A 16,110-nucleotide genomic window follows, 5' to 3' on the forward strand; every position below is an offset into this window, starting at 1 on the left:
TTTGTATTTTATGCTCGAGCCACTTTAAATTATAAACAGCAATAAATTTCTACATTTTTTTTCAAAAATTCTTTTTCAAGGAATTTTGTGTTCATGAAATTATTTACATATACATGAAACATTGTTGATAAACTCATTCTAAGTTATTTTTTCCTTTTTTTTTTGTCTGCGTCTAGTTTTACGAAACGTAATTTTTTTAAGTATTAATTAAGTGGCATTCGTTTTGTGTTTTGCCCTGAAATATAAAAAATACGATATTTTCGAACCCTGTAAGACACATAATTAACATGAAACTTGTGTAAACGCTAATGCAATATTTTATTTCTACAATTTTTCCAAAAAAATTTCTCTAAACTATAAACCGATTAGTCTCATGACTAACGATTGTTTACCGCAATTTTTGTTTTACGAAACAAAAGAGTCCTTTAATTGAAAAATAATATTTTTCTTTTTTTTTGTATATTGTATATATGCCAGTTGTTGATGGAAAAAAATGAAATTTCTGACTATTAGATATTTTCCTTGCATTGTATGTACTTAATAACACCTATTGAGAGAAAATTGCAGAATAAGAATGTTAAATCGTATACGATTTTCATATTGTAAGGAATTAGTGGTAATGTTAGTCAATAACTAGTCAGCAAGCATTCTCCGTTTTCATTCTTATTTTTTTAACTCACATTCTTTCTTGTTAGCTCAATAGTCTCTTCTTCTTTCTTTTTTTACTCGAAACAGGAGATACAATGGAATTGAACAATGATTTTTAAAAATGCTTTACAACTGGCTATAATTAATTATTTGTCATTTTGCCTAGCCTAACACACAAATGTTGAAAAAAAATGGTTGACAATCTTTTATAATATAACATTATCATGTTGAGAGGAGTTGGTGTGTGGGGGGAGAGGAGGAAGATAGAATGTTTTGATAAGATTCTGATACTTTTTTTTTGAAACATATTTTTTTGTGGATCAAAGACAACATTATTATCTAATATTCTAACAGTCACAGGGTCATCATAGAAGAAAGAACTGTTTCGGTAAATTTTAAAGTGCTTTTCAAAAACAGTGATATTTTTTTAAATTCTAAAATCTCTCATTTCGGTGCTTATTATATGCGCAGGACCTTCGTATGTTTATTGACAAAGTTCTGGTTTATTTTCGAAATTCGTAAGATTTTATAGAATAATAGCTACAATCAGATGCCACAACTATCTCTCGCTCTTATTCATTTTTACCGAGACTTTTATTTATTATATTATTATTACTTTTATTAATATTATTATTATCATCATCATCATTATTATCATAATTATTATTATCATTATTATTGTTATTATTAATATTACTTGTTTTTTATTATCTAAATGTATTTTACAATTTACTTTATGCTAAAAATGAAAAAAAAAATTTTAATAAAATTGTTCTTTCACAATTTAAAATTGGCGCAAAATGAAAAAAAAATTACTTATCAAATTGTTTTCAATGTGTAAAAAAAAAGTTAGAAAAGGATTGAAAGAAATTAGTGTACATTGAAATTTAATTATTAAATGGAAAAATTATTTTTAATAATATTTAAAAATTAATTTAAAAAATGTATCAAATTATATCAATATTCTGAAAAGTAAAAAAAAGAAATGGTTTTAATTCTCTTAAATATTTAATATAATTCAATTTTTTTTTCGGTGAATATTATTTTTACGGATTATATATTATTATATCAATAATCAATAAACTTATTAATCATCATACAGTAAAGAAAAAAATTCTTAGATCCTGGGAATTTTACTAAATCTGCCTCTTTTAAACAATCTACTCTTCTGGACACATTATTTGTTGTGCTGCTCCATGATAACGATCACCTTATTTCCATTAAACTCTAAGAGATATGATTTATTTTATTAACTTTCAATAATTGCAAAAATACAAGGGAATTGAGTCCATTGGAGATAATATATATGTATCGAATGGATATGTCCTCATAATTTCCATTTCTAAATCTATTTTTTGGAGCAGCTTCCCCTCTCTTTCGCTCTTTCTCTCACACTCTTTTTCTAAACACTGCATAATCAATTCGACGATTTATGTTATTATTGTCATTTATAATTAATTTATTAATCAATTAATAATAAATCATTATCATATAAATTTTTTTATTTAATTTTTATTTCTTTGATCGTTATATGTTTTGAACTTTTCTAATTTTGCTGTTATAATTAATTTAATCAATGATATTAATAAAAATAACAATAATTTATTAAATACATAAAAATAATTTAATTAATGCAGTTATCATGTAAAAGTTTGCTAAAATTTTTTCGAGCGATAATTACATTTACATATTATTATTATTATTATTATTATTGATTATTCGTACTGACTTTTATTATTTTAATTGTCTACTTTAATTAATTTATTATTAATTTATTAATTAGCAGTGTTTGTTTCTTCACTCATACATTAAAAATTAATTTTCAAAAATGTTCATAAGAAAAAAAATCATATTTTTAACCCTTTTTTTGTCACTTAGATTGCAACATTGACGCAACAGTTAATTATTATAATTATTATTGTTACTCTTATTGTCACTTATTCGTAATTAAATTTAAGTCGTGGCACTACTTAAACTTTACATTCTTTTTTTTTTTTTTTGACTTTTTACATATCGTGCTTTTCATGGAGATAAAACAGAGATTTTTATATAGTTATTTGTTTATTTTTTCTTTCGTAAATATGTAGCAATTTTACACACTGGTGTTATACTTTCATTATTCTTTATTTTAATTTCTTTAATTTTTCATCAGATATGAAAATGAATTAGATTTATATTGACGAAAAAACTGGAAAATTTCGTCAAAATTAAAGTTTTTCAAGTCAATTTAGAGGACACCCCAGCACTTGGAACTCTTAACGAAGCATTTACAAGTGAAAAATAATAATTAAAAAATAATAATAAATGAATTTAAAAAAAAATGACTACAATCTCTACGATATAGACTGATTATGTATTTCGCTGATTTCTTGGTTTCATAGTTTCGAGGTCCTTGTGCGCGTCGCCTATATTATTATACTTTTCCGTAACTTTATATATCACTTTGTTTCACTTTCAATACGTTCGTCTCGTGAATTATCGGAATTTGTTAAAAATTATTTACAAAAAAAAACATGATTCTCATTTTTTTCTAAAATTTGTTTTTCATAAGAAAGAAGTTCAAAAATTGGATTGTATTATTTTTAAACAAGTAATTAAACTAATTATAAATTCTTGAATAAATAATTTTTTTTTGAATCATCTAAAAATAATCAATAATTTAACAAAATTAAGTTAAACCAATCAAATAATTGACAATTCACGAGATCGTTGGATTACTAAAATCGACATTGACTCTACACCCGTAGCACAATCTATAGATATTTATTATTCAGTCATATTTGCTATTAAAAAAATATGCCATTATTTTGTTTTTTTTTATGTTTTCATAGCGACGTGCACAAGGAATTTGTTCCTAAGTACTACAGGGTATCTCCTGTCCGAGTTGATCCTGATTTTCATTATTATTTTTTTTTTGTTCTTTAAACAATATATATTTTTTAAATACATATATATTATGTATATTTATATCTGCACCCAAGGCACAATTATACTTTCACTCCGTTTTAGGAAGGTTCACGCTTACTTTTTTTTCTTTCTTATATTTGCATACATGTATACGTTACAGCACATTATTTTTTTTAATATAATATAATTATTAGTTTGTAGCTGTGACTTCTTAAGAAATTAGATTTCTCATTAATCGTCCTTGCTTTAACTATCGTACTGAATTATTGTCAAACAGCATCTTTATAAATATTCACTTAGACTTCTATACTTAAATTTTTAAAATTATTATTATTTTTATTATTTAATAAACTTTGTGCAAAATTTACAATCGTACACATTTATTCTCTCCACACTCTAAAAGTTTATTCCAATCTAAAATATATATAAATATATTATATATTTATGTTGGTACCAATCAGTTAATTATATAGAATATATTTCATTTTTTTCATTTCTAATTTTTATAAAATTTTCAATTTTTAATAATTCTTTTCTTTTTACTTTCAATATAAGTGCGAGTTTAAAAAGTGCTGAATGGAAAAAAAACAATTTCGTCTAAATTTTCTTATTTAGACATTTAAAAACATTAGATAATTTTAATATTTAATTTTTTCATAATTATTTAAATTTAATATAAGATTTTTCTTATTAGTAACTTTTTCTTGTTTGATTCTTTCAATATGTAAAATACTTTTTGATTTTCAAATTTCAGTAATTATTGTTTTTTTTTTGCATTTTTCGCTATATATTTTTCTATATTAAAAAATAAAATAATAAAACGTTAATATTCACTATTCTTTTAAGAGTGTGGATCAAAAATCGATCTCGCACGAGAGAACATAAAACCGCAATATTTTATTACTTTCAACGGTTATTGTACTCTCTTAATATTATTATTGTGCTGCCATTTTTATTGTCAGAAATTCATTGAATCAAAATTTTTTCTTTTAAGTATTGTCTTAAATTCCATTTTGAATATTATTATTCTCTAAATTTCTTTTATTGTCCAGCCCGAGTGAGCGCATTTTGTGTACGTCGTTTTTCTTTGTATATCATATATAATAATATATAATATATACATATATATGTATAATATATATGTATATGTATTACTGTATGTATATGTATATAATATGAAATATTGAATCTGATAGCTCTTAAAAATATCTTCCTACAATTCTTGTTTTTTCTTCTTCTTCTTCATTTTAAATACGATACGCAGGCAGATCTTAGGCGCTAAAGTACTTTCAATACAACCTTGTATCATGTGTTTCTTGTTTAAGTGAATTTTTTTTAACTCTCAACGCACGTCTATCACACGAATGTTCTCTTGATCTTAATTCTAAACGTCTCTTCTTTTCAATACGCCAATCGTTGAATTACAAATAAATGATGGCGTTTTTTTGTGTTCGCAATTCTTTTTTCTGAAATGGAATGCGAATCGTGACCAATAAAATAATTTTATAGGGATTCATCTTAGAAAATAATGAGTGTATAAAGAAGTGAGAAAAAGTATTATAATCGTGGAAATGGTTGAACCAGCACTCGTCAAACCTTCTTGTTCTTCTTCTCTTCGGGCTCGTTCTCCTGGATTTACAACGTGAATTTTCCAACCCAAATTATTGTGCGTGAAACACTGGGAAAAAGAGGGGAAATTTAAAAAAATACATTGGAAAAATGAATTTTTTTTTCACAACGAAGCAATGGAAAAAAATACCAATTAAAATTGAATTAAACAAATTAGAAATAGAATTAAAATAGAATAAGAAACCAAATAAATGTGAAAATTCAATTAAGATAAAAATAATAAAATAACAAACAAATAAAAACGAAGTATATTATTATAGAAATAAAATAAATTTTTTAAAAATAATTGTATATAAATTTTGCACTTACTTGATAATAAACCAAATTTGGCGTATCTTGTGCAACTGTCCATTCCAATTTTGCCGGTTGACCAGGTTGACAATCAAGTTTCAATGTTTTGAAAAATTCGTCAAAATTATCAATTTCTGAACTTTTATCTACACTTTTGTGAATCCATTCGCAATAACGTCCTTGGGCTGTTGGAATTGCTTCACCTTCTTTATTGTGAGCAAGACCCGCGAGAACTCTTTGCTGTTTCCGTTGTCCCTCACTTTTTTGCTCGTACCCACCTTCTGGACTTGTTGTTATGTAAAATGGATGATATCTATAAAAATTAAAAAATTACAAATAAATATATAAATAATGTAAAATTTTCTAAGAATTTCAAAAAAATGCCAAAAAAATATTTTACATTAAATCAATTAGATAAAAATAATTAAAAAAAATTAAATTCTATTAATAATATATTAAAAGAAAATTATGAAATATTTTCTTGTTAGTAATATCGAAGTTGTTACAACAATATTGCAAGACTAACAAGTGTTTCATTCTATATTCATTAAGAAGATGTTTAATGAGAGAAATTTATCAAGGCTTACTTTGCAGGGTTGGATGGATCGTTTCCACCTTCTACAATGAAAGTGTATGTGCGACCTCGTTCCACAGTAATTTCAGGTATGAGACGATCGTTTATGTACCAAGCAATTCCCCAGGGTGGTATTCCTACAAATTAAATTGGAATATTTTATACGTTCAGAATAGAAGAAATAATTAAATACAAAAATCAACAATTTGATCACTAATAATCTAAAATATTCTGTGCTAGACATTAAATAATCCAATTTCTAAAAATATAAATAACAATTAACTATAAAAAGAAGGTCGTGCAGTTACAAGCAGTTCAATACAAAGTAGATTATTAAAATGAAAATTTTAATTAAATTAAAGAAAAAAAAACTTAGATCGCAATTTTAAATTTTAAAATATAATTATGAATCTAATTAAAATTTTTTTTATTTAAAAATTTTAAAAACAGTCTATAATATTTTATAAAATATATTTCTTGTTTCATTAACTTGGTTTTTGAAAATAATTAAATTTTTAACTGAAGGCATGTAAACTTAATAAAATTGAAATAAATAAAAAATGAAAATTAATACATTGATAACGAGCACAGTTTATATTAAAATTATCCCATACCATTAATATTGTTCGACTCGCCTTTTCCTTAAAGAATTAAAAATACATATTGTTTTTATACTTAAGTAGATAAAATTCATTTTGTAAAATATAAAAATATTTGGAAAAATTTTCAAATTAAGAATTATTTATACCTGTAATTGCAAAATATCCTCTTTTATTGCCAGCGGGTCCAATTCTCGCTGTGAAATTATCAGTATCAATAATTTCTGGAATCTTCCAAGGTTTCAAAGTTGTTGAATCTGGCAAATTGTACAGAGAAGTTTTACACTCGTGAATATTCCTGGATGTGAAATCGATTCTGATATCCTCGGATGTTTGATCAGTTGGTTCATGAGCATTTGCTTCACCTCTTGAATTCAATCGTCCTATGGCAGCAATGACACTAGTTTCAAATTCTGGAATCATTTTATCTTTCACCGGCTCATTTGTTCTCAATGGTCGCATATATGTCACTGAAAATGAAAAAAAAATTTATAATTAAGATAAGAAATGATATAATTAATAAAATTACTCACAAATTTATTTCATAAAATATTAATGAAAATCAAATGACAAGTAACATAAAAATTAAATAAAAAAGAAAAATCGCATTACGGATTTAAGGTAAATAATTGAAAATACCTGAAGTTACTCCATTTTTTCGTGTTCCTCCAAGCAAAATGGCATCATTTTTGCCTCCTACTCGTTCGTCAGGACAAACACCTTTTTCTCCATCACATTGTGATAAATGTGACATGTAATAATCAACGGCAATATATTTTTGAGTTCTTGAATCGTAGGCAACAACAACAACATCTCCGCCAATCATTTTGGATTCATTTTCCTGTCCGGAAAGGCCAAAAGCAACATACTGATCGTCCTTAATTTTTCCTGATACTCTAATTTTCACATCATCTCCAACGACTTCCCATTGAACTTGAACACGACCATCCAACATTTCCTTACAATTACTAAAATCGTGGGTGGTTGACGTTGGAACAAATGGCGGCGGTGTACTGCTCGTCTGTAAAATATTTTATCATTATATTTTATTACTGAAATCAAAATTATTAAAATTACTTGAACAATAAAAGAAAAATGTGTTCTAAGTGTCGATTTTCATACTTTAGTTTAAAAAAAAGAAATTACAATTTACAAAATAAATAAAATAGGAAAAAATAAAAAACTAATGTAATAAAATTTACAAATCAACAATTTTTTTTATATTATCACGAAAAAATAATTGTCTTTTAAAGTTATTTTCTTTTTTAAAAAAGCAGCACATATACATAATTGTTGTACTCATTATTATGAAAAAGCGAAGAGTGACAGCATAACTACGAGACTAAGAAATTGATGTAAGAAGATTATGATAAGCGACTTACCGTTGAGTTGCTTATTTAAGAATAGAGGGAAAAAAAATATAAAAAGTTGCTAAAGATGTAGAACAGAAGAATCGGGATCAGCACTGAAGTTTTAAAAACATGCATTTTAACCCAAATGAAAAAGGAAAAAAGCGGAATAGGACATTCTTCCAATTTTGTTTCTTAAACAAAATGTAATTGTAAAAAAGTAAATAGTTGATAAAAATAGGATGAATAAATGAAAATCTGTAAATAGAACAACAATGAAATGAAAAAAAAACCAAAAGTTACTAAAACAAAATGTTTATTAACTTAAGAATGTTGATTTTTTTGTAATGTTTGAAAATTCATGCCGCGTCTCATTCTCAAATATAATTTCAAAATACTCACAGGATTATACCACCAGTGTGGCTGCAAAACAGACATTTAATTTAAAAATCAAGAAAAAAAAATAATTTTAACAAAACTATTATTGTTTCTTTTGAATTAATAATATAAATATTTTTAATATTATAAAATTAACTTTTCAAATTTTTATAAATATTAAAATGTCCATTTTTTGGCATTAAAGTATGAAAATATTATAATTTTATAACATTTTTTTTTATTCCACGGTGTTTTTATTAATAAACTAATTTGAAATTCCAGGACTTTTCAGGACGAATTTCTTATTTTTCCAGGACATTTAATTGAATAATTTTTACTTTTTTATTTCAATTAACACGATTCTTAGTGTTTTTATTAATTTTTCTACTTTTTCCAAAAATAATAATTAATTTCTTTTCAGCAGGGTCCTGGAAGTCCTGGAAATTTCAAAGGCAACATTTAATTCCATTTAATTATATTATAATTATATATTATAATTTTTAATTTAATGATTTTTTTTTATTATTCCTCCATGAATGATATGATTATGATTATCCCCCCTTATGATTAATAATTATTTTTCAATAATTTTAAAAGATTCATGCAATGTTAATCACAAAATTCTTATATCACAAGTGAGAGAATTAATAATTAATTAAACATGTTAATTAAAATAAAAATCTTTAAAAATGATAAAAAGGAGGAAAAAATTGAGATTTACTATAATTTAAAAAATCACGAGTGTTACTATAATTTTTTTGTTTTCTCGGAAACATTTTAGCGAACAATTTATTGTAGTGGTTTGCGAAAGCTTTCAGCTCCCATCGATCAGAAGAAAAATGATCTCGGTTTACCGTAATCTTTGTTTGTCCAAGAGCTGGAGGGACGTCAAGGTCTTTTGGTATCAAGACGTGTCCGAAATTGTGCTTATATTGAACACACCAAACCGACAGCCATTCAATGTTATAGACAGTTAGATTTTTTGGCAAAACCACTTCAATATCCTCGCCTTGATATCCTCTCAGTGGATCGAGACTGAAAAACAACAAATTCCATTTATTTTTTGTAATAAAAAATTTTTTTTTATTAAATTAAAAACAAATTAAATTTTTTTTTTTGATAATAAATAAAGTTATTAATTATTTAAATATTTATTCCTTTTTCTTTTTATACTTTGAGAATTAATTTTTAATATTGTCATTTTTATAATTCGTTTTTCAATGAAACAAGAAAATAATATTGAAAGTAAGGATAAAAAAAAAATGCTCACCTGCCCACTTCATTGGGTACTTTAGTACCATGTATATTAGGTTCTGAGCCATTTCCAACCCAGAAATATGCATCCGGACCGGCGCCATCATAATGTAGGTTTGGAATGTAGAAGGTTTTGCTGTCCAGAATACTGATGTTTCCACTTCTTAAGCCGTGTGCTAATCTCGAAAATTCTGGCAGTATTCGAGGTTTTGGTATTTCAAGATTCGATGGAAGAAAGACGTCACCAAAGTTCACCTGAAAAATAACAATTATTTGTGTTCTTTAATTAAATTATATATCATTATATTTTAACATAATTAAATTTCATTATATTTTTTTAATTTTCAATTTAATTAAGAAAACACATTTTCTAAATAATTTCTCAAAATTTTGACTTCAATTTTCTTAATTAAAATCTCAGAATAAAAATAATAGAATAATAAATAATAATAATAATAATAAAAAAAATCTTTAAATTGTTCAAAAAAAAAATTTTCACAATTAAAAAACCTAAATTAAACATGAATATAAAAATTAAGTTTTTAGAAGTTTATTTGAATGTTTTCATCATATTCATCAAAAAGAGGGAAAATATATTTTCAGTGAGTGAAAAGATTAATCAGTGCGAGAATTTTCATCACCAAGTTATACTTCAACAAAATCGGAGATCTCTAATTTGTACACCGTAGAATTCATATATATATATATATATATATTCTACTACTACATATTCTCATTTGTACGAAGAGCGAATCAAAAAGTCAATCAATCATTTCCAATCCCACGCGGACATTTCGAATTTGACGTGTGCGCGCAGCTTTGAAGAAGACATTTTGTGCAAAAGTCATTTATTTCCAAGTCTCATCGCAAATCATAATATAAATCTTTATAGACGTTTTATATAAAATTTCTTCAACTCTTTGCAAATTATTCTTCTCACAGTTCAATTGTGTAATTAAAAAAAGAAAGCCTAGTTAAAAATTAGAAAATAATTATTTCACAAAATTTCAATTTTCGACAATTTCTAAAATATTCAAATTTAAAAAATAAATAAATAAAACAAATTTCTATTGTGAATATAAAAATAAAATGAAAGAATCAATAGTAAAAAAAAAGAAAATTTCCTATAATATTGAACACAAAAGTCAAAAGAAAAAAAAAAATTCTTGAAACTTACATATAGAGAAGGTATTAATTATTTCCTAAGTGATATAATGATTGTCATCATATATGTCGACAATAGGGAAGCTATAAATTTGCATGTAGATGTTAATCCTATTTCGTTTAAGGACTTGTCAATCACATTTCCCTAAATATAGTTGACAGATGAGAGAACCATAGATCATAATGAACAAATTATCGTATATAAAAATTATGATTAGGAGAAATATTTAAAATACTATAAAAATAGTCTCACTTTTTATTATTATTATTATTATTATTATTATTATTATTGCTTTAATTATATAGAAATTAATTTGAATTTTGTAATTATTGAAAAGTTCAAACGTAGGCGAGTTCAGATCCAAAATTCTAAAATGTTATTCACTATATTTAATATTTATCATCCTCCGCAATGCAAAGGTCAAATAATGCACACGTGAAGAAAAATAGGAAGTGAAATTCTGTTCTCTTTTTAAATATACAGAAACAATTTTTTCCATGAAAAAAGAAAAATATTTCGTTGTGAGTTTTGAAATAGAATTTCTTTAACGTTATTTTATTCATAAAAAAAGATTTTTTTTTTTTGAAAAATTGCAATATCTAAAAAAGCTGAGGATCAGAATAAAAGAAATATTACAATAAAAATACAACTCTGTCGTGTTAAACAAAAACTTACATGACATTGTCGCTTAGGCTAATTTATTTTGGTGCATTTTACTACTGAAATACCGACCAAAACAACAATGTCACTTACGTAAGTTTTTGTTTAATACGGCAGAACTGAAATAGAACAAAAGTATTATAGGAGAAATATTACAGAAAAATAACAGAATAAAAAAATATACAAAACCTATTTTGAAAGAAAAATTTATAACGAAGCTGAAATACGCAACGTTTATAATAAACGATTTTTAAAGAAATAATGTTTTAAAATGAAAGATTTCTATAATTTTTTGCCTGAAAAATATTTCTTTATAATTTGTTGATTAATGAAAACTACAAGAAATATTTTTTAAGAAAAAAATTATAGAATTTTTTATTTTAAAAAAATTATTTTTTTAAAAATCGTTTATCATAAACGTTGTGTACTTCAGCTTCGTAATTTAAACGGATAAAATTTGATTATACAATTTCGTACAGAATATATTTTTTATTTGCTGACTAAATACCTACATATTAAAATATTTCAAAATATACATTCACATAGATTTTAATCCAAGTTACATAAAAAGAATTTTTTTTTTTAAATTTATTTAACCTTTTAATTTATATTAAAACCCTTTCAAAAGTCCATATATATTTTATAAATTATTTTATAATTAGAAACAAGAGAATCCGAGCTTTCGTTTTACGTAATTTTTATTATATTTGTATAAAGGTGTATGATTTAATTTTTACATTTTAGTTTTTAATCATCAAACGGATAAAATACGCATAACAAAATTAAATTTAATTTAAAGAAAAGAATGTTACCACCAACGTACATATAACGTTTGTATTCTAAAAATAATAATATTACATGGAGGAAAAAAATTTTATACTATCGCGAAATAATTTTGGAATTAATAAAGTTTTAATTGCTCAAATTAAAAATTTGTTTGAATATATTCAAATTATTTGGTTACCTATCTCAAATTATTCGATGTCACCTAAACTTTCTTGTAATTCAAAGAAAAAAAAAAAAAAAATGGTAATCTCAGGCATAAATTTTGATTAAATCAAATTATTCTTTTGCAACTAAATTTTACATCAGTTTAAAAAAAGAAAATTTTACCTACTTTTTAAAGAAAAGTACAATAATTTTTCTTTAATTATTTTTCTCTAAATTTAAAAGTAGCCCACAAAAATATTTTATTTCTTTTGTATTAATTAATTAAAAATCTCAATTTTTATTATCAAACCTACGTAATAATTGTTTTCATTTTAAATAATAATTGTGAAAAAGTGAAAAATTAAAAAAATAATTTCCCTCTTCATTTTTTCGATAAAATTAAAAATAACAATAAATTAATTAATATTCAAATATATATATATATATATATGGGGGATCTCGGGTGAAGTGATCAAAGTAAAAAAAAATTTTGTCTCAATTTCGCTCAAACTGGAGTAATTTGTACTTCTATTGGGTGGTAATTTATCGTAAAAAAAATTTTCAATTTGGACCAATATTTACTCGGGGGGAGGGGGTTGAAGTTTATGGGTAGCGTTTTCTTTAATAATTTTTTTTTCTTGAGTATCAAAAAAAAAAATTTTTATCAACATCAGTTTCGATAGCTTTTTTAATGCTCTTTCGATTGAGGACATGCATTTTTGAAAAAAAAAATTTTTGAACCAAAAAAAATTAATTTCAAAATTTTTTTTGACTTTTTCGGGGTAAAAGGTACGATTTTTTTTTTTTTTTTTTTTTTTTTTAAAGGAAAGCTGAGATTTTTTCCTGTAGGGACATGTAGTTGAAAAAATGGGACAAGAAAGATTAAACCTTGAAAATTAAAATTTTTTATTCACTTTAGCGCTGCGCTGCGATCTACCACGTGACACATTAGTAGTATGGTATTTGGAGAGAAACATTAATGCTCTCTGCATTTTACAGGGTTGAAACTGTTATTGAGTAAATACCTGTATTTCATCAACGTTTAAATTTGGATAATAATAAATGAATAATAATTATATAAAGTGGAATCTTGGAAATTATAAAATCGGTTCAAAAATAAATGTAGCATACTAATAAGAGTTTACTTTATTATAGTAATCAGTCTTATCAAATAAATACTCATTTATATCAATTCATCATTCATTTGGTTATTAATTTTGTCCCGAAAGGACAAAATGTCGAATGGACAAAACGTCGAATAGCAAAACGTCGAATGGACAAAATATCGAAAAGCCAAACTGTCGAATGGACAAAATGTTGAAAAGTCAAGACGTCGCATAGTCAAAACGTCGAAAGGTCAAAATGTCGAAAAGCCAAACTGTCGAATGGACAAAATGTCGAAAAGTCAAGACGTCGCATAGTCAAAATGTCGAAAAGCCAAGACGTCGAAAAGTCAAAACTGCGAATGGACCAAATGTCGATAAGTCAAGACGTCAAATGGTCAAACTGTCGAATGGACAAAATATCGAGACGATATTTTGCTCTGAGTTTCCCTTCTATATAATGCACACTAGTTTGTGTTGCGTTTAACACTCGATAGATATCGCTAGTTGTATTGTTTTTAATGTTTTTTTACATTTTTTTATAATAATAATAATAATAATAATAGTAGTAGTAGTAAAGTAATTATTATAGTATAATAATAATAAGAATAATAATACAAACTTTTAATTTTAAGCAGTTAAACTAGTGTGCATTATATAGAAGGGAAACTCAGAGCAAAATAACGTCTCGATATTTTGTCCATTCGACATTTTGACCATTTGACGTCTTGACTTTTCGACATTTAGTCCATTCGCAGTTTTGACTTTTCGACGTCTTGGCTTTTCGACATTTTGGCTATTCGACGTTTTGGCTATTCGACATTTTGTCCTTTCGACGTCTTGGCGATTCGATATTTTGTCCGTTCGATGTTTTGGCTATTTGACATTTTGTCCGTTCGACGTTTTGGCTTTTCGACATTTTGTCCGTTCGACGTCTTGGCTTTTCGACATTTTGACCTTTCGACGTTTTGACTATGCGACGTCTTGACTTTTCGACATTTTGACCTTTCGACGTTTTGACTATTCGACGTTTTGACTATGCGACGTCTTGACTTTTCGACATTTTGTCCATTCGACAGTTTGGCTTTTCGATATTTTGTCCATTCGACGTTTTGCTATTCGACGTTTTGTCCTTTCGGGGAAAAGCAGTCGTCTCCATCAATAATAATGTAAGTAATGAATTATGAAGAAAACTTTAATGAAAAAAATATTCATTTTATATTATTTCTTAGTCAAATAAAGACTCATTGCAGTCAAATATTCGAATAAATGGATAAATTAATAACCAAATGAATGATGAATTGATATAAATGAGTATTTATTTGATAAGACTGATTACTATAATAAAGTAAACTCTTATTAGTATGCTACATTTATTTTTGAACCGATTTTATAATTTCCAAGATTCCACTTTATATAATTATTATTCATTTATTATTATCCAAATTTAAACGTTGATGAAATACAGGTATTTACTCAATAACAGTTTCAACCCTGTAAAATGCAGAGAGCATTAATGTTTCTCTCCAAATACCATACTACTAATGTGTCACGTGGTAGATCGCAGCGCAGCGCTAAAGTGAATAAAAAATGTTAATTTTCAAGGTTTAATCTTTCTTGTCCCATTTTTTCAACTACATGTCCCTACAGGAAAAAATCTCAGCTTTCCTTTAAAAAAAAAAAAAAAAAAAAAAAAAAAAAAAATCGTACCTTTTACCCCGAAAAAGTCAAAAAAAATTTTGAAATTAATTTTTTTTGGTTCAAAAATTTTTTTTTTCAAAAATGCATGTCCTCAATCGAAAGAGCATTAAAAAAGCTATCGAAACTGATGTTGATAAAAATTTTTTTTTTTGATACTCAAGAAAAAAAAATTATTAAAGAAAACGCTACCCATAAACTTCAACCCCCTCCCCCCGAGTAAATATTGGTCCAAATTGAAAAATTTTTTTACGATAAATTACCACCCAATAGAAGTACAAATTACTCCAGTTTGAGCGAAATTGAGACAAAATTTTTTTTTACTTTGATCACTTCACCCGAGATCCCCCATATATATATGATATGATATTACAAACCAATTATATCTGAAAAGAATATGTAAATGAATAGAGACAAAAAGATACTTTTATAATAGCCCCATAATCTGAATCTTAAATCCGAGCTTACGAGATAAACAGTCTATTAGAGGCCCCCATTGCTATATATATGGGGGAAGATCTGTAGTTGCAGGCCATAACGACCAGATCAAAGTTATCAAATTGACGAAGGGCCATGGCTACGTCACCACATCGAGGATTATAAACTGGGATAATCAAAATTCGCCCGGTAGGCAAGTGATATACCCTAAGCCTTTTTATCGATTTCGTGAGGAGAATCGCTGAATTTTACGACAAAATTCACTCCATCAAAAATTATTATAGCTCTCGGACTATGCTAAAAGCACTTGATAAGACGTGAATAAAAAAAAAAAATAATAAAAAAATTTTACAAATTCCTCTTACAAAGAAACATTAAACTTAAAATCTTATCCAAGAACCAACAAATGGAAACATTTTTTTTTGTAAAATTGAAAAAAACAACAATTTCTTTATTTTATGTAAATTTACTTTTTAAATAAAATATT

General features: G+C 25.5%; 1 protein-coding gene across 10 annotated transcripts in view; it reads right to left on the minus strand.

Moving 5' to 3' along the window:
• Positions 1-1,874: 1,874 nt before the first annotated feature.
• LOC127279466 (protein Skeletor, isoforms B/C) overlaps positions 1,875-16,110 on the minus strand; it is a 96,708-nt gene continuing 82,472 nt past the window's right edge. For 7 of the 10 annotated variants that reach the window (XM_051301824.1, XM_051301821.1, XM_051301823.1 and 4 more), the window contains 9 exons: positions 9,646-9,884; positions 9,230-9,410; positions 8,400-8,420; positions 7,288-7,669; positions 6,798-7,118; positions 6,664-6,690; positions 6,063-6,186; positions 5,494-5,788; positions 1,875-5,233 (listed from right to left, as the gene is read on the minus strand). In XM_051301824.1, the coding sequence (XP_051157781.1) occupies positions 5,069-5,233; positions 5,494-5,788; positions 6,063-6,186; positions 6,664-6,690; positions 6,798-7,118; positions 7,288-7,669; positions 8,400-8,420; positions 9,230-9,410; positions 9,646-9,884 (1,755 nt within the window). In that variant the 3' untranslated portion in view covers positions 1,875-5,068. The remainder of the gene's footprint in view (positions 5,234-5,493; positions 5,789-6,062; positions 6,187-6,663; positions 6,691-6,797; positions 7,119-7,287; positions 7,670-8,399; positions 8,421-9,229; positions 9,411-9,645; positions 9,885-16,110) is intronic. The other 3 variants (XM_051301827.1, XM_051301829.1, XM_051301830.1) reach the window with 3 other exon arrangements.

This window comes from Leptopilina boulardi, unplaced genomic scaffold, assembly GCF_019393585.1.
Source record: "Leptopilina boulardi isolate dan_hultmark-lab unplaced genomic scaffold, ZJU_Lbou_2.1 LbouV2_216, whole genome shotgun sequence".
Taxonomy (NCBI): Eukaryota; Metazoa; Arthropoda; class Insecta; order Hymenoptera; family Figitidae; genus Leptopilina; species Leptopilina boulardi.